The 19,867-nt window shown below is 30.4% G+C and overlaps 2 protein-coding genes across 3 annotated transcripts; one reads left to right on the top strand and one right to left on the bottom strand.

The window, feature by feature from the left end:
* The first annotated feature begins 5,530 nt into the window (after window positions 1-5,530).
* LOC101265001 (RING-H2 finger protein ATL57) lies at window positions 5,531-7,517 on the top strand. The gene is made up of 2 exons (XM_004250942.5): window positions 5,531-5,990; window positions 7,013-7,517. Exons 1-2 carry the CDS (start codon window positions 5,674-5,676, stop codon window positions 7,404-7,406), a joined length of 711 nt encoding a protein of 236 aa, XP_004250990.1. The 5' UTR covers window positions 5,531-5,673; the 3' UTR covers window positions 7,407-7,517.
* Window positions 7,518-10,371: 2,854 nt separating this feature from the next.
* Window positions 10,372-17,680, bottom strand: LOC101264699 (E3 ubiquitin-protein ligase BRE1). 2 transcript variants are annotated; one of them, XM_010315012.4, is made up of 9 exons: window positions 17,446-17,680; window positions 15,925-16,687; window positions 13,793-13,911; window positions 12,681-13,598; window positions 12,287-12,596; window positions 11,616-11,781; window positions 11,389-11,500; window positions 10,986-11,211; window positions 10,372-10,900 (listed from the first exon to the last, which is right to left on the bottom strand). In XM_010315012.4, exons 2-8 carry the CDS (start codon window positions 16,612-16,614, stop codon window positions 11,094-11,096), a joined length of 2,433 nt encoding a protein of 810 aa, XP_010313314.1. In that variant the 5' UTR covers window positions 16,615-16,687; window positions 17,446-17,680; the 3' UTR covers window positions 10,372-10,900; window positions 10,986-11,093. The 2 variants fall into 2 exon arrangements, with proteins under 2 accessions (XP_010313314.1, XP_004250989.1); XM_004250941.5 differs by having other exon boundaries at window positions 10,372-10,869; window positions 17,446-17,639.
* Window positions 17,681-19,867: the final 2,187 nt, after the last annotated feature.

Raw genomic sequence — 19,867 nt, 5'->3', positions numbered from 1 at the left:
TTTTTTAATTTTGTTGTTATAAAATTGCATTAATATATTGTTATCATTTGCTACTTGTTAATGAAGATATTTTAAACAATTTTATTTTTTTAAAAGTTTTCAATCTAGATATATGCAAAAGAACAAAAATGTATCCATTATTTTCTCCTTGGAGCCAAAAACTAAGAGCAAATTTTCGGAATCTTGTTATTTATTTAATTTAATAGTAACATAAAGGTCATCGAAATCATTGTCTTTTAAATCATATAAAAATTGTATCGTTCGAATTATTTTTTATGTTTTTCTAGAAGGAATTGTGTCATTTGGATTATTTTTTGTGTTTTCTTGGAGACATTAAGGCCAGAAAGTAATGAAAAACATCTTTTAAAATATATATTTTTGCTAAAAAAAAATATTTACTAAAGAAAAGCATAAATTCAAACAAATTTATAATTAAGTAAATAGGCATAAAATAAAAATGTTATAATTTATTTTCATATATATATATATATATATATATATATATATATGAAATTTAGCAAATTTATAAAAAATGTTATAATTTATTTTTCACGCGCGCGTATATATATATATATATATATCAACAAATTTAGCAACCTTTTTATATGTATGCCAAAAGTGATGGTCCAAATAAGATAGAATTATAATTAAAAAAAAAAGTAAAGAAAAAAAGAACATCTTGAATTGATCTCTGTGGCCCAAAATGGAAGGCATTGTGATGATTTTGTTGATTTTTTTTAGGTTAAAAGAAGGAAAAAGAAGTGTTCCATAATCATGATGAATCATCTTTAGAATAAATATTTAGTAGTATTATATTTGTGCAAATTAACTAAGTTTCACTTATGATTCCCTAGTAAAGTTTTGTTGGTGAACAAATTTATATCATGAGAATCACTCTAAATGCTACCATCTTTCTCTTAAAAAAAAAATTAAAGAGATCGATAATTTCAGAGATCTGCCTCGAGGTTTCGCTCTATAACACTCATCTCCTTTGTGGTTTATAATATTACGTCTACCTCTCTTATTTCTATTTACTTGTAACCATTCTTCAAACCTATTATATATATATATATATATATATATATATATATATATATATATATATATATATAATGGTTCATGATAAAAATTTAAGAATTAGCTATACATAGATAAAAATAAGTGAAATGACAAAATTGTCCTTTTCCTCTAGAAGGACTTCTTAGTATTCTTAAGATTGATTAAAATTGGAAACTACAAATTTATTCCATTTATAACCAAACACATGCTTTAGATTATACATCATATATTCTACTTTTATATAGTGTTCTAAGTTAATCATAAACAATAAACTATCATTATTAATCCTAACATAATTTTGTCTAGAAACTAAGGTTAGGAAGAAATGAATCCCTTGGTTCATATTACACTATTTGGATATTATAAACAATTTACAATATAGTAATTGTGTCAAATAGACAAAATTGATTATGTTTTAATGAATTTTAAGTATATCCAAGGTTTAACTCAAACCCATTCAAAAATTGGATATTAACTTTTATGGTTAAGAAGGACCTCTCTAAGAATGTCAAATATCGAGTAAAGAATCATAACATAACCCGTTCAACTAAAATACGAAAAAACATAGCCATAACCCGAATCTTCACATTGATACATGATGGGCTTGGTCCATTGGATCAGTTGAACGTTTTGAGTTCTGTTACTTTCCAATTTAAAAGCCCATAATTAAATGGGCCTTAAGGTAATCTCTTGTTCAAAAGGGTTATGTGTATAACATTGTGAAATATATGTAAAATATTCGATTTTTAAAACCATTTAACGTTTTAGTCTATTTGAAAAGTATCACATCATTTCCCTATTGTGAATTCACACTATTGGGAGTGAAATTCAGTTTTGACAACGCGTAACTTCATTCAAACTTAAAACACTAAGGTCTGAAGTTAGATTTTGATAAAGTCGAGCTTTATACCCGTAAAACTAGTGTTGATTTTAATGAGATTAAATTTTGACCATTTTTAAATACGGATCCTAAAAATGGTTATTTATACACTTCGGCCAAGTAGAGTATATACAATATTGATATCAATGTTTGAATCTTGGGCCAATATTTATTGGATTTGGCCCATAATATGAGGTTCCCAAAGCCCAATAAGTGTTCCCCTACTTCTCAAGCACATTTGATTTAATACTTAGTTCTAACACTACAAATAATTACTCTTATAATTTAGTCAATTTCATTATTATTTATAAGGAAAAAAAAAGTAATTATAGATTGGAACTATACAACCTTAGGATTGTGGATAATAATTATACATATAATTTGGAAGCTAGGTTACCTCTTCTATTTATCTATTAAATTAGTTGGTAAACTTGACTTATTATTGTGTTTGGAGCTTAAATCATCATTAGAAGACCAAATTTGTAAAATTTGAGTGGTGAAAATCATATTATAAATATAATCAAAGTTCTTTGATGGAGATTTAGACTAGTTTTGAACAAGATTGTGACTGAAAATTACAGAATAAGTTTGTATATGATGTATTTTTGTATACATTGTGATTACTTTCATTAGTGGTACTATTTCAAATTTATATCAATTTCTTTTCACATTTCTTGTTGTAACTTTTTTTAAGGGCCCGTTTGGCCATAAATTTTCCAAATAATATTTGGGAAAAATTTGGCAAATAATGTTTGTCCATACAATTTGTCATTATTTGGCAAATATTTTTGGCAAATATCCCAAATTTCCAAATACTAGTTTTTTCTAGTATTTGGGCCAAATATCATTATTTCGGATATTTTAAAAAATTAAAATTTTATCCCAATCTTTTATCTTTTACAAAAACACCCTCTCTAGTAGTTGCTTGCGTTGTATTACATCATTTTTTACGTGAACACCAAAATAGTGATGAAATATTTAGTGAATATTAAATAATGATATGATTGTTGATGAAAATTATTAAAAATTGACTTTAGGTAACAAAGTCATGTACTTTATCTACTTCACGATGTATGAAATAATTCTTGTTGCACTCACTCCAAATTATCACATTGCTTCAATGTCATGTACATTATTTGTTATTGTTGTAACTAACATTCAATTGACTTGTAATACAAACTTTTAGTTTGTTTTGATAGTTTTTAAAACTTGTGTGTATAAATCATATTTTTCTAAAAAGGTGAAATATATTTCCCAAATTTTATGGCCAAACACATGGTGAAATTTCACCCAAATTTTCACTCAAATAATATTTGCCAAGAATATTTGGAAATCTATGGCCAAACGCTAGCTAAATTTGAATTCTAATATCTATCATATCAGTGTTTGAATAAATTTAATTTCTTATCGATAAATTTCACATCAAAGATTAAAAGTACTTCTTAACAAAAATAATTTCATATCTAAAAGATATTAATATAAAAAAAAGTATGATTTACATAAATTTCATAGTGTAAAGAGTAAATTACATTTTATTTCTATATTTTTAATTAAAATAATCCCTTAAAATTTGTACCTTCAATATACAGAATATCTCAACATAAACATAATATGTAGCTCTGATACATTAAGAACTAGCTCGAATACATTATAAAATAAACGAATACATAATATATAGCTCGAATACATTAAATATTGATTCGAATACCTTAATACATTAAAAAAGAAATAAGAAACTTTAGACGTTTTTAAGAAATAAAAGGAGATATTAAAATTAAAAAAAAATAACTCAGTAATTTTTTCTATAAAATATTTAATTAAGAATAAATGAATACGTACTGATCCGATTTAGACCATTTTTATTGGTGTTATTGGGGTTATTTTGTCATCATTCCAGCAACTTCCAAAGTCCAATGCAACAAGAAAAAGATAAAAGTCCCCATACCTTGCTGATGACATCTATATTGGTTCTTATTAATTAGATTTGTGTTTGTATATTAGTAAATCCAAATATATTATATTTTCTCTAAATATTCCCTTCCTAGCCACACCAAAAATAAATGTGTGATGTGTATAAACCTAAATATATAATAAAATAATTAATATTTTTTTATTTAAATTAAAATTTTCTAATTTAAATCCTGCAAATAAAATGACACCATTGATAAGGCCTGTTTTAGATCGATATTTATTGTACTTAGAGCGAAGATTTTTCGAAAATAATTTTTTAATTTTATGATTAATAATAAAATATATATATATTTTATTATTTTTATATTTTATTAGAAATATTTTACGAGATATATTATTGTTATGATTGATAAAGATTATTTTGTTTCTTAAAATGAAACTTGTAATCTTTAGATATTAAATTTAAATATATTAAAATATAAAACAAATATCAAATATCGAATAAAATTATGTGAAATTTTTTACAAAATGGTGAGTCAGACATTTGCTATATATAGGAAATGTTAGAAGACACCACGTAATATTTATGAATTATATATTTTATATAACTTTGTTTTATTTTTAAATACAATAAAAGATCTTAAATCTCTTCTAATAAGAAAAGCCAAAAGATGGACCCAACTATTTGTTTTGTTGCTAAATTCTAACACAACAATTATGATGTTGCTAGCCCACAATTTTATTCATCTACTCTACACATCACAATCATCAACTAGACTAGGGGCTATGGATTGTGATTTTGTTTTTTCTCTCTTTCATATTTGATAGTTTTCTTAGTTGATTTTTATTATCATAAATTTAAAAATATAATAATTATATTTTGAAAAGATTTAGAATAAAATATAAAATATATATTTTTATCATAATATTTTGAAATTAAGAGAAAATTATGTGGTGAAGTAAATTTATATTAATTAATTACTCATCATAACTATAGTTTGATATAATTTTTACTTTCGGTTAAGATTATATATTAATTATGTATACTGATTTCGAATTTGTATAACTAGTCATATTTGTAGATGTATAATTCAGCAGAATATACAAATACATATGTATAATATATAATTATCTAATCGATATACGTATACAGTTCGCCTCTCTGTCCTCTTTCACTCGCCTATCTCCTCCATCTCTCAATCTCACTTGTAATATAAATGCATATGTATAATATATAATTATCTAACCGATATACATATACAATTCATCTCTCTATGCCTTTATGGCTCGCTTCTCTCCCAATCTCGCTCACCTATCTCATTCTTCTCTCAGTCTCGCTCGCCTCTCTCCATTCTCCTAATCTCTCTTGTTATATATACAAATATATATGTATAATATATAATTATCTAACCTCTCTCTCACTCTTTGCCTTCTCTCTCGCCTTCCTCTCCCGTCTCGCTCGTCTCACTCCTTCGTATAACATATAGCTATCAAATTATAACTATAAAAAATAATTATGTTATTTTTGAATAACTATATGCGAAATTTCCTCATAACTAAAAATAAAACTATATATTAACGAATTCAGATTTAATCAAACTACGATAAACTAGTGTCAAACATGTGAACTAACATGAAACTTGTAGACCCCATATATATAATCACCGCCCTCCATTCTTATCCTCTTCACTACTCTTTCACTCTTTCTCCCCCAAAAAAAAAACTCCATTTCTACCATCTTCTACTACTATACATTATACACCAAAAAATAAAAATCACTATTTATTTGATCTAATTTTTTTTTTTTAGTGTTAGTTGTTGAGATGAAAAGAATATTGTTACAGTACTCAAACCCAGAAATTTTACATTATTCAATGAGTTCATCAGATCCAACAATTACTTATCAACCTATGAACGATTCCGTAGCTACAGCAATTGGAAGACCGTTTAAGCTAACTGCACCTTTCGATTCATCAATGGCGTTAACGATACTCGTTCTTCTCACTGCTCTGTTTTTCATGGGTTTTTTCTCTATTTATATACGTCACTTCGCCGGAGATATAACAACTTCCGCCGGTTCCGATGAGGATCGACGCCGGAGAAATCTATCCCTATCGTCGTCTTCTACCTTCGCGCACAGGTTGTTAGTTTTTCAATTACTGTAATTGCTCTGAATATTTTTTAATTTCATCTGATTCTATCGTAATTGTAAATCATTACTCCCTCCATTCAATTTGCCGTTTATTTTGAGATTTAAATAAATCTATTTTTTTATATATATATTTTTATTATTGTGTTTGTAAAGGTTTTATAGCAAATTTTCAATTAAACTAAAAATGTTTTTGACTATTAAAGAAAAGTCACGTAAATTAAGATAAAAAATATAATTTATACTTCTTTTCTTTTGTTCCTAATTATTTGTCTATACTTCTTTTTAATTACTTGTTGATTTTAACAAATCATAAGTGATTAAAAAAAAAATTTCATTACTGTCAGTATATTATTTTCAAATATATATAAATTTTTTGAAATTTTAAATTTTTAAATTCATACTTCATAATTGACGAAAGTGAAATGATGAATTTACTATATTAATTATTATTATATCATTTCAAAATGAATAAATAATTAGAAAAAGAAAGAGGATTATATTTTTATATTTTTCACATACATATACTTCAAAACATCTAGAATTTTCATTGCTTGAATTTTTTATTAAAATTTAAATCTCAAAATTTCAATTTTTATCATATAAATTATTACAGAGTAAGTACGAAAAGTATATTTCCAACTCATTATCATACAATTAGACAAACTTTTTCGTGAAAAAAATAAATAAATTCATTTTTCATCTCATGAAAAAACTCATTTTGCTATCCAAAATGTACACTCTACGTTTAAAAGAATAATGTACCGTGCGTATTTTCTTTTTAGTTTGTTTAAAAGAGAATTGATTTTTTTTTTAATAATATTTTAATTTTTCATGCTGACATATGTGGCATATTTAAAATCATCAAATTAAAAGTTCTTTTGATACATTTGACATAACTTTAAATTAAAATCACAAGATTAAAAAAATATTTAAAATTTCATTTTAAATCAAATTAGGTCATTATTTTTAAACGAAGGGTTCGCAATTATTAACTTCCGATCGTGACACAGGTCTTGCCGGAAAGGGATGGATCCATCAACGGTGCAATCTCTACCGTTAATTTCATACGGTGGAGCCGCGAAGCACTTGATCGAAGACTGCCCAATTTGTTTATCAGAGTTCGAGGTGAGTGAACTCGTTCGTCTTATTCCGTACTGTCGTCACGTGTTTCATCAACAGTGCCTTGACACGTGGCTATCATCGCACGTGACTTGTCCACTTTGTCGATCAACACAATTTTTCAAGGATGAGGTTTGTTTGGATATAGTTGATGTAAGAGATGAAAATGTTGTGAGTGAGAGATCAACGGTTCAACAGTGTGACACGTGTAGGTGTATTAGAAGATCATGTAGTTCATCAAATTTGGGGAGTAGAGTGACATTGCATAGAAGTGCAAGTTTCTAAAAATAAAAAATTGTAAAAAGATTTTGTTAAGTATTAACTACTTCTGTAGATCAATCATATTGTAAAGATTAATTATTGTGATGTGAAGTATAAATATTGTATGTTCATTCATATTTTTTGAGTTATTGTTATGAAGTTTTTAATTTCAAGGTATTATTGGATAACCTTTATGAAATGGGAATAGTTGTATCGATGGTAATAAGATCGACTTTCATGTTAGTTATTGATGGAGTGTTTGAAGAATTGATTGAGTTATGTGATAAATAAGGGAAGTGAGACTGAGATTATTTTGACATACCAAGAGAAATTGCACAAATATGTCAATGAAGAGAGGCGAGAGATCGGTTTTAACAGGAGTAAGAAGAGGTAGAGGTACTCCGAATAAAAATTTACAAAGAAAAATTGCACAAATACGTCAATGAGGAGAGGTGAGAGATCGAATTTTAACGGGAGTATGAAGAGGTAGAGGCATTTCGAATGAAAATTTGGAAGGCGATGATTTGACATGAAACTTCTTTAACTTAACTTACCGTGGATAAAAACTTAAATAAATAAAATGTGTAGATTCAATATCAGAGTAAAAAATTAGTACGTAATCAAGAGTTATCACCTTTTAGCTCCATTTTTTGACTTCTTTTTAATCGATAATTTATCTAAAACAATCTCTATCTAATTCGCAAAAAGAAGACTTATTTCATTGGTATGGTATCTAGCATCTATTCATTAATGAATCACTTGGACCAAATTAGGAATAATTTGTTCATAAGTTTTTTAATGGTGAAGAACTTTACTTTTTCTTTTCTTTTTTTCATCATTTTGCAAGTGTGGCATCAAAATTGAAAACTCAAAGTAAGGTTTACTTATATACTTTTTGTTTGCTTAATTATGTTAAAATGCTTATTATTAACTTAATTAGCACTAGCAAAAAAGATGATTCCTTGAAGCAATTGAAAGTAATTCCAATTTGATAATTGTCACTTTTTGCTAAGCAGACTTGCTTAGAGATACAGAGTATTTATCCTGATGAATATTATTTTCTTATTAGTTATTTTGGAAAAAAAAGAATGGACTTATATATCTTGACAATTTGTTAAATTTTTCAATAAATTTCATGTAGACAGTTGAATTATGACATGGTCCAGAAATTTGATGATTGATCATCTAAATACTATAAAAGTTCCATTGTAAATTTTAGAGAAAAGACATACAGGTGCCATTAAAGTTGTTCCGTATTTGCATAAAGACACCTTAACTTTTAAAGTGTCCTATTACCCCACAGAACTAATTAATTTCTTTGTAAATGGGCCATTTTGACCCATTTTCTCGTCTATGTAGTGACACGTGTTGCTCAACTCCCTATAATCTAATTCAACCCGGCCCGACCCGACCCTATTCTGTAAAGAGAAGTCATCTTCTCCATTTCTTTTCTTCTCTGTTTGGCTTGCACCTTCAAGAAATTTTCGTTAATTTTTCTTCATTCGGATTTTTTTTTATTCAGCTATGGAGTTAGGTGACAATAAAATTTTGAATGTGGGATTGCTATTAGTTGCAACCCTTTTGCTAGCAAAACTCAGACCTAAATAACTCACACATTTATGCTAACTCAGAAAAAATCCATGCGTAACACTTTCTTGCACATTGCAAGAAAAGTTAATGCAGATCCATTGACAACAGTTCCTCCATTAACCATTTTCTTGTTCGTCATGTTCCATTGGCCAATTTGTGGCGGACAATCTTTTTCTCAGTCATTATGGCCAGTTGTGATGCTTAGATAGGAGCATTCATAGCTTGGAAGTGTTTACTTTGAATTTATTGAACAAGAAAATCACATTCTTCATTGATCCAAAAGTTCCTCGCCAATAGTGGTGTCTTATTTTCTTAGAGAAGATGATGAAGTGGTCAAACAAAGAGTATCAACGTTGATTTTGCTATGGAAAAAACTATGAAATTGAAAAATTAGGCTAACAATGATTATTTTGGGTTTAAATTTGGGAAAGAAGACATAAATTAAAAAATAATTAATAATAAAGAAAAATAATGACACATGGCACCTTTAAATTGGTCCATGACAGTAAAAATAATGCATGACGCGCTTCATGTGCGTGGTAACAACTCAGACTAGGAAATGGGTCAAAATGATCCATTTACAAAGAAATTAAATAGTTCTGTGGGTGATAGGACACTTTAAAAGTTAAGGTGTCTTAATGCAAATACCGGACAACTTTGATAGTGTCTTTATGTCTTTTCTCTAAATTTTATGTATTCTCAAATTCTCATTATGAAAATAAATTGATCTCTTAACTATCACAAACATTAGTTAGTTTTAATAAGCCAAAAAATCTCAAGTTGATTTGAATTAAATTGATCACTTAACATATAGGCATAATACATATATTGGACCCTAAACTTGGCTTCAAATTTCAACTTTGACCTTCAACTTTCATAATGCACAAACAGACATTTTAACTATCCAACTTTTAAATAAATAAACACATGAGTCCTACATGACACAATACACGTAGGACATCACGTTGGACAAAAAATGACAAGTAGGATGACAGGTTGGACATATGTGTCTGTTTGTTCAACTTTAAACAAGTTTAAGTGTTTACTTGTGCACATCCAAAATTGAAGGACATAAATGTAATTTAAAGTCAAGTTAATGGGCATATTTATGTATTATACTTAAAATATATGCCTATCACAAACATTAGTTTTAATAAGCCAAAAAATCTCCAGTTGATTTCAATTAAGATTGATGTATATAATTAAAGTAGATGACATATTTTATGTGATTTTATTTATCTACCTGATAAATATTTGAGAAAATGCACACAAAAAAATTCAAATTAAGTTTACATTAATATGCAAAAATATTATGACAAATTTAAAATCACAAAGTTTACTATTAGATTTCATGCAAGGTCAAATTATGTGCAACAAATACTTTATGAAATGCAAAAAATAGAAAAAAGATTATCATTCATTTCAATGAGTTAAATGTATATATATAATAAATAATATATATTAAACTTTACATCATTAGTTTCCCATCTTAGAAAAGGTGTGAACAAAAAAATGTAATCATATCTCACTTGGTCATAAATTAAGGAACAAAATGGAAGGCAATTCAAGATCCATGACCCAACTTGAAATTTAAACAAAGGTAGCTCGGTGTGCGAAGCATCTCACGTTCATACTGGGTCCTAAAGAGGACCGCACCCCGAGAAGGTGTCACACCTTCCCAACTCAGAGATAGTCCAAGCTTTTTGAAGGCAACAACACACTAGTTGATCAAACTCTCCAGGCTTGAAGGATATTGAAATAACTTCATCAATACATAACAAAAGCCATCATGAAAAAACTATGACTTTCCTGTTAGCTATGTCAAGCAGCAACCAATGTGTCTACGCATCAATAGATGGAGATTTTCGAGACAAATGATAAGTTTCACCTGCTTATTCTGTATTCGACAATAAATCAGACGTGCAAATCTGCAAATACGATAGTGAAAATATGAATGGCAAATGAAGAATCGCGGGATACACAGAGCAAACGAACAGAGGAGAAAAGAATTACCTAGACTAAAGGAGTAAGGACTGCAGGTGCCAAATAAACCTTTATTGCATTATCTATCTTCTCTCTTTGATATTTATCGTCTACTATTTTCTTCTAATTTTATACCAATTACTGTGAAGAGAAAGCTCGGATGACCTCAACTACTGGTGCAAGGCACATCGGGCATTTTGCTTTTTCGTGCATCAATTGTTCTGCACATTTTGAACATGTGCACATGTGACCACACCTGAAACCCGAGAAGGAAAAGGAAAGACGTTTCTTTTCAGACTGGATCAAAAAGGAAAGATTGTGTCCACGAGGCGACTGTAAACAACATAAAAGAGAGCTGTCCCTACGACAGCTCAGAAAAGCATCATGTGCACTTAATAATTAAAGGAAGGACAAGGATGATTCACATTTTTACCTGTACAGTAACGAATCGATATTGTTCTTACAACATAAGCAACATATTCCTTTCCTCACTTTATCCCATTTGGATTCATCGTTCAGCAAACCATCCCCACAAATATTCACATCTGATATATGGAAAAAGAAATGAACTAGATGACAACTAGATGAACAAAGTATTATAGGATTTTCTCCGATTGAGGAAGTGAAAAACTCGTAATGGACAAAGGTATATAATCAAACCTGTTGAACCAGCAGATCGGTTTAGGGCTGCAGAAACTTCTTGACGGACCGACCGTTGCAGCTCTACTTGCATTTCCATGCATGTTTGAAGCATCCTTTGCATATCGTTCATCCGCTGATGAAGCACAGCCATGTCAATCTTCAGTTCGTTGATGATATCCCACTCCTGCAACAGATTAAAGAGGTATGCATTTCTTGTAAGAACTATGATCATGTGTAAAACAAGAAAAGGATGTGAATAGCTTGAGTTTTTTAAGAAAAACATGCTCATAGTGAGAAGTTACTATGTTTACTAAGCTCCCGTTTGGCCATAGAAAAAGATGCTGAAATTGATTTGGAATTTGTTGTGTTTGGACATGCATTTTACTTGGAAATTTTTTGAAGTTTTATCACCGGAAGTCCCAAAAACTGGAACTTGAAAATATTTGAAGATGAATTTTCAAAATTTGATCTAAAATCTATGGTCAAGTGCTGCTAAAAACTCAATAGTAGACCAAAGAAAGGAGCATCATACTCCAACTTGCAGATTCAGCGTGCGCATTTGAATGCCTTAATTATAATGATTATCATACTTTTTGCATATGTTGGACACACTAACAACAAGCAGAACGCAACTACACTAATCAATTCCGAGTAGAACTTCATGTAGTTCAGGAATGGGTGAGACTTACTGATTCTCCCATGTGCTGATGTGGATTTTGGCGACGGAAATTCTGATGCTCAGAAACCCGATTCCAATGTGGCTGAGGAGGTGCCTCTGGAGGTGGAGTCATAGAAAATGGATTTCCCTCCATATTCATCTGAGGCCCTTCTTGATTAACATTCTCCTGCTGCTGCTCCTGCTCTGCATCAGAGGGGTATGAGGATGTTCCATCCATATCCCAGTCAAAAGAAGCATTACCTTGTCTTTCGACATAAGATTGTATCAGCTGGTTTAGACTTTCACGGAAACTGCTACGAAGCAGATTAGAGACTCGCCTCCTAAACCATGAAAGCAAATAGTTAATTACATGAAATTTCAATGTTAAAAAGAAGATGCAGAGGCCACAAGGTCCAAATCCGTACCTGCTTAGCAGTTCTCGAAGTTCGATGCTATAAACATTGTCATCATCTGGTATATAAAATGAATCAACCCTTCCAATGGACCCATCAACCTGACCGGAAGGCGTGTCGGACCAGTCATCATTTGCCTCTTCATGCCACTCATCATCATGTGGTTCTTGCGTATGGTTTTGTTCTTCAATGCCACCATCCAAACTTTCTGGATAAGATTGGTTAGGAGTCCCTTCCTGCGAATCTCCGCCCATGTTTTCTGTCGCGTCATCTATCCATTCATTCTGATCAGCATACAAATGCTGTGACTCACTTTCCTCATGTTCTGTTACAAATTCCTCCAGCTCTTCCGCTTGCTCCAAATCACTTCCTTCAGGTTCCAGAATATATTCCTGTAGCTCCTCTGCCTGAGCTGATGAACCTTCCCAGTCATAATCTTCAAAGATATTTCTATCCAAATCACGAAAATGACCATTTAGGACATCATTAAAATCACTTGCTTCACTCTGTGTAGCATCATTGTCATGGAAGGTTGCATGTTCTTCCTGCAACCATTGATTACCATCATTTTCCACCAAGTCTATATTCTCGTTATTGTGTCTTACAGGTAAACTACCAAATAACACCAAATTTGACGTAGCTTGGTCATGATCCTCATCTTCTCCAACTTGCTCTGATGTTTCAGCTATTTGGTCAATGTTACATTGATGATTCACAAGCTCGCAAATAGTGTTTTCGGAGTTTGTTACCGCATGAGACCCATTGATCTCTCTCTCTTCATTAATAAGTTCAGCCTGATCATAGCATTCGTCTATTACCTCTTGTTCACTGTTTGATTGAGATGGGTGAGGTTCATCCTTTGGAGAGGATGGCTGCGTATTAGTAGTTGAACCACGCACATTATCGTCCAATCTGGACAAAATTTCTTCCCTGTTTGAAACCATTTCATGTGTCAAGTAAGACTGTTGGTCAGAAGAAGTTATGTTTGCCAGATACTAATTATGTGAACAACTGTACCTTTTGGCTGACAAAGAGGACAATTACTAAGATAATATTACCGCAAGTAAGTGAAAACTGAAAGCAACTTATATTAAAAGAGACTTCACATTTAGGTCCATTTTTACCTTAAGTCAGACACAGTATGTCTTCGCCTTAGTAAGCCCAGTTCACTCGCTGCATTTGAAGCAGTTCTTTCATCATTGGTCAAGCTATCATTTCGCAAAAACCTTCCCCGGAGTAATGACTGCACCACACAGAGTTTTCCAGTATTACAAGCAAGGGGTGGCAAATAATCTAGGGATGAAAATAATAGAAGCTGGATGAAGCAAGCACATGATCCTAAGGATCTCCAATTTCACAGAAGACCAAGGACAAATAGTGTATGCACATAAATCTAAAAAGTTCAAATGACTAGAATGAGTTCAACTTAAACTTGCACTTTGATAAACCAAAGATCTTGTTACACTACACATGCTGATAAACTACAGTAAAATAATCAAATCATAATTTATGACTACCTCCATTTCAATTTGTTTTTTCGTTTTGTCTTGGCATGCGATTAAAGAAAGTATAGAAGATTTTTCAATCTTGTAGCCTTAAATTAATATAGAATACACTAAAATATCCTTAAATCTTGTGAACTTAAACATGTCATGTCGAAAGTTAGAATTAAAGAGTTGCCAAAAAAGGAAAGAGGCATCCTTTTCGAAACGGACAAAAAAAGAAAGTAAAACAAACAAATTGAATCCGAGGGAGGAATACCAAATAAGTAACTAATTAATCAACTAAGCTTTAATTCCGAAAAAAGTCAGCTACACAAATGCTATGTTAATAATTCTGCTTAATTGGGCTCAATCTATTAAAAGTAGTAAAGAATTTCATGAGGCCAAGTTTGATTCAAGGGGAAATTAAAGGGGATCCAGGTGCAAAAAACTTCCCATATAGGGTCAAAAGAAGGGTGGTACTATAAGGGTGCCAGGTGTGTAAAGTAGGCACACTACTTTGACACAACTATCAGCGGTTGATTCCAAGACTCGAATACATGAAGTAACACGAAAACAACTGTACCCTTACTCCAAGGCCCTTCCTTCTCCACTACAACTACAGAAATAACATCCCAGTGTAGTCCCACTTGTGGGGCTTGGCAGTGGCGGATACAAGATTTTTATTAAGGCTCTTCCTTTTCAACTACAACTACAGCAATAACATAGTAGGGCTTGAACGCACGACGTCATATAGTGTTTGTAAGCCCCTAACCAATAGACTAAACCTTCAACTTATTTCAAGAGGTGTCAATTTATGTATTTCTATTTATAAAACTAAAATTTAACCACTATTATATAACGTAATTTTCCGACGAAGGGGTGTCGCTCGACACCCCTTAGACCAAGGTAGGTCCGCCACTGGAGCTTGGGAGGAAGGTGTACGTAGACCTTACCATAGGGAGGCTGTTAAATTAATCATTCAAATTTTTAAATCAATTCTATAATACTAATTATAAGTCGGGAAAATATTCATTATATATCTAGTGATTTAGATATACCTTGATCACAATGCAGCATAGCAACTTACGACCGTTTTAGCAGAATCTTTAGTTAATACATCTAATAATTACTCCCTCTATACCATACCAATTTATATGACACACTTTTCTTTATAGTCAGTTTCGAAAAAAAAGAACACATTGGTAATTTAGTGACGATGTAACTTTAAAATGCCCATTTTACTCTTAATTAAATGATTTCTAGCCCCAGAAATATCTATGACTTATTTTAGACATGTTTCAAAAGTTTTCCTTTTTTTCTTAAACTTCGAAACTTCGTCTCAAGTCAAACTAACTCATATAAATTGAAAAGAAGGAAATAATACTTTGAACACCCCCAAGAATATTAACCATTATATAGTGAACTAGTGAAGTATTTCATCTTATCGTGATCAACTTTAGCCAAGTGAACTTGCAAAGATATTTCCAAATTTGGTCAATCTCCGTTTTTTGTTTACCTTTTTATGCTTCACACTTGTTTTGCTAGCATTAATTTTTTTTACATTGGTTCTCAAGGACATGAGAACATTTAGCAGCATGTGAAGCCCTTTAACAATGTCCTAAAACATCGTAAATTTGATGCCAAAAATAAGGAAACTTCCATTCCTAACTTTCCGTGTATGATATATACTAAGGGACAGAATAACATTTGAGATGACATGCAATATCGTGATATTCTACCGGGAAAAGAAAGCATTTCTACTTAAGCCTAACCTGAATCCTATTGCGATAGGCAAAGTCTGATACAGGCTTACACTCCAACAATCCCTGAAGTTCCTTTTCCCTTTCCCTTTGAGATCTCATCAGTAAATCAACAAGAGCTTGTCTACCACAGAGTTTGCGTAAGGCCTTCCTCTCTCCATGTCGTGAATGATCGACCGACAACCCATCACGCCCTTGTTCAAATTGGGAACCAATTTCAACAGCAACTTCATCTCTAGGAGAACTTGTTCCACTCTGATGAATACTCGTTCGTTCACACTGTGCCTTTGAACAGTTGTTCACATGTGAGACATTCAATGATTGCGAATGACTCTTCACACCGGTGTGCATCCATTCCTGAATAATTTGTCTCACTCTTTCGCGTTCAACCTCCCCAAGATCACTAGATAGATCTGAGCTAACACTGCGGCCATCATCAAAGTAATTATCTAACTCGATATGGCTTTGATTTTGGTCCTCATTGACACCATCATTCCCCTGAGGTCTCTGCCTGTCGCCGGTAGGGGCATAAGAATTACTCACCACATGCTCACTCTCAAGCTCCCTCCACATTTGCCGAATAGATGATGCTCGGGTTTTTGGCCTATCATGTTCACCCCGCTGCCTCGACACCGAGGACTGAGACTCTATAAATAAAGAAGAACCAAATGTAGATATATTGTGCAAACCAGCAACAGCCATACTCTTACCACAGTTCAACACTTCCAATTCTCAAACATTGTAATAAATCATCCGGATCCAGAACTCAACCGATCTGTTCATGATACATTAAAGATTATGTTAACCACGGCAATAAACTGATTACCCGTATCGCCAAATAGTCATTCCCAGTTCAACTTAATACGCATTTATAAAGCTGAAATACACCCAACTCTGCAAATATCATAAACAAACCAACAACAACAAAAACAAAGAAACACAACCCATGATTCTGTTGCATAATTTGATATGCATCAAGATCTAATCTAAGTATTATGGATTAACTCATAAAAAAAACACCCAAAATTTTAACTTATCCCCTAACCTCCCAACAAGTAATCCAAAGAAAACCTTTTCCTTTGTTTTTCAGCAGAATGGGCCTAAAAAGAGGAAAAGTGATTAGCAGATCTCTCTTTTTTCTCTGACAAAAGGATAAAAAGTAACATTCAAATTTCAAATCTGAGTAGTACTCCTTCAAGACAGAGAAACATTACACCCCCACCTACTCACAACCCACCCAACCCCAAAAAACAAGTGGGGAGAGAAAAGAAATTACATAAAAATCAAATCTTTAAGAACAAATCAAGACTGTATCCAACCAAAAAGCCCCAAATGAACTATCTTGAATTCCAATACACAGCTGGAAAAGACAAAGCAAAATTAAGCTTCTACAGATAAAAATAACACAAACATGAACTGTATAAAGAATGTTGAGCACAATACAATACTACAAAAACAGCAAAAACAGACAGAATAGGATTCTTGATTATTGAAAATCCAACAAAGAAAGAATTTTTATTGAAAAAAACTTGCCTTTTAGACTTCAACAGCTCTTTGGAACTCAGTTGTTGACTTAAAACTCGAAGAATCAAGAAACCCACCAACCCAAAAACAACAAGATTGCAATATGTGGTGTAATTTTCAGAGAAAAAAGAGGAAAAAGAACAGTTTTTTGTTTTTTTGGTCCAACTGAGAGAGAGAGAAATATAAGAAGCTAAAAATGGAAGGGGGAAATTTATTAGGAAAGTAATAGTTGAAGGAAGAGGACACGTCACTAGTTTTTTTTTCTTTTCTTTAACGTTTATTTTCCTTTTTTTTTTATTTTTTATAATAATACTTTTGAATTTTTGGCCATAAATTTTTATTTTAATCTTTATGATATGTTATGATATGTGACGTGCGCATTTAAATTTTAATTATTTTTTTTTATTTTTAGAATAACTTCTTGTTGTTATAATTTTTGTTATAGTCTCTTCAATGAGCCGTAGGGAACACTGAAATTGTATTGTGTAGTAGTCTGCAAATCACACGAATATATAAATAGCGGCAGATAAATCTTATGTGTCAAGTTCGACTCAGAAGGCATTGAGTGAAGATTGATCCTTCGGGTGGATGACCACCCTCTAAATCAAAAGTTAAAGCATAGGATTTTGATCCTTTTATATAGAAAATATAATTTAAAAGTATATTACACGTAAAGATGAAATAACAATACAAATTTTAATTAATACGTGTGAAATCTGATCCAAAATATTAGATTGGTGTGTTTGTAGTAATATCAATTAGTATATAGTAATACTTTAACAAAAATTATTTGTATGACTATAAGGGAAATCAAACATGAAAACACTAAAATTGAGTTTCTTCTTCATCACTAAATCAATAATTTCCTTTAACTATAGTTTCTCAACTATTAATTTCTTATATTAGATGGAATTTCAAAGAAAACAAGATTTTGGGTAAAAATTAATGGGTTTTCGAAATCTAACATTACTTTGATTCATTTAGTTGTAAACACGTTAAATAATTGAATAATTATAGAGGCAATATTTTAAGAAATTTGTGATTTTTCACAAACAAAGAGAATTAAAAATGTTTAAAAGAGTGTTTCACTAAGCTTATAAATTGATCAAGCTGATTGACAAATATTTTCAGCGTACGTATATATTTGATTAGAACTAAAATGCTTATAAGTTAAATCAATCAAAAAAATATTAATTGAAATAACTTTTGGTTCTTCCAATTATAAACACTTTTAATTTGATTATTGTATTATTCACCCCATAGCATTTTTCTAATTCTCAAAATATCTCTTTCTAAAATAGACCTCTTTTAACTTTTCTTTTTACTTTGTATAAAGTTTGGTCATATTTCATTGAAATATTTGAATAGTTATTTTTTATTTTTTATTTTTTATTTTTGAAATTTGGAGTCTGTGTTTAACCAAGAATACAAATTTAGAGTTATTGTTTTTAAAATTTCTAACTATTAAATTTAAATTTCAAATAAAAAAGTGATTTCATTTTATTTAACAAACATCGCTTGTCTCAGTTATTTCTCCTTTTCTTTGCACATATACTTTTAAATTTATAATTTTTTATTTAAAAATAAGAAAATTTTAGTCATTCTAAATATGCTTGATTAAATTTTATAAAAGATTAAATTAAAATTTATCGATAATCAAGGGACCAAATTGTTATTAACTCTTTCTTTTGTTCTCTTTTTGTTCATAATAAGAGGAAAATGAGTGTTGCCACGTGGGTGACTGTTATGTTCCTTTATGAACCCAACGGCGTCGTATTGTTTCCTAACGTTTTGGTCTTGAAAGTAATTAATTTGTTAGGGGTGAGCATGATCTGATATCTTACGATATTATAATTTTGATAATCGGTTTTCAAAAAAAAATATGTAACGAAATATTAGTTTAATATTCTAAAGTTAGATATCGATATTTTATAGTATAATAAATATGTAATGATAATTTGTTTAACTTCATCTTATATGTATCATATAATAACGAATCATGACTTAATTTTATTATGAAATATTTTATTTAAATTATTTTAAATATTAATACCTTATACTTGTAGATATATTTAAAATAAAGTATAACTACTTTTTCTTTAATTAATCACACACATAAATGATTTTCAAACCAAATAGTGCAATTTGTCTAAATAATTAGTTTTATATGAATACTATTTTATACATTTATTGGTATTATAAATGATATATTTGAATTATATATATAATAACTATATACTTCAAATACAATATTTTCATATTTTTGAAGACCAATTAATATACCAATATCATAAACATCAAAATTGCAATATCAATAATTTTAATTTTTTATGTGATGATTCGATATCTATCGTATCATGTTTACCCTACTCATAATCGGTGTTAACTTATGTAAGTGGACTAAGTGTTTTTTCATGAGAACCACTCCTTT

Source organism: Solanum lycopersicum, chromosome 11, assembly GCF_036512215.1.
Source record: "Solanum lycopersicum chromosome 11, SLM_r2.1".
Lineage (NCBI taxonomy): Eukaryota > Viridiplantae > Streptophyta > Magnoliopsida > Solanales > Solanaceae > Solanum > Solanum lycopersicum.
The sequence above is the reverse complement of the archived record's forward strand: the minus strand, read 5'-3'. Positions and strand labels throughout refer to the sequence as shown.

What these genes read in the sequence shown, in the direction of transcription:
- LOC101264699 (XM_010315012.4), bottom strand. Translation starts at nt 16,614, where the DNA reads ATGGCTGTTGCTGGTTTGCACAATATATCTACATTTGGTTCTTCTTTA. An exon ending in CCTATCGCAATAGGATTCAG is followed by an intron (nt 13,912 to 15,924) that starts GTTAGGCTTAAG and finishes TGTGTGGTGCAG; the next exon opens with TCATTACTCCGGGGAAGGTT. An exon ending in ATCGATTCGTTACTGTACAG is followed by an intron (nt 11,212 to 11,388) that starts GTAAAAATGTGA and finishes CTCGGGTTTCAG; the next exon opens with GTGTGGTCACATGTGCACAT.
- LOC101265001 (XM_004250942.5), top strand. Translation starts at nt 5,674, where the DNA reads ATGAAAAGAATATTGTTACAGTACTCAAACCCAGAAATTTTACATTAT. An exon ending in TCTTCTACCTTCGCGCACAG is followed by an intron (nt 5,991 to 7,012) that starts GTTGTTAGTTTT and finishes ATCGTGACACAG; the next exon opens with GTCTTGCCGGAAAGGGATGG.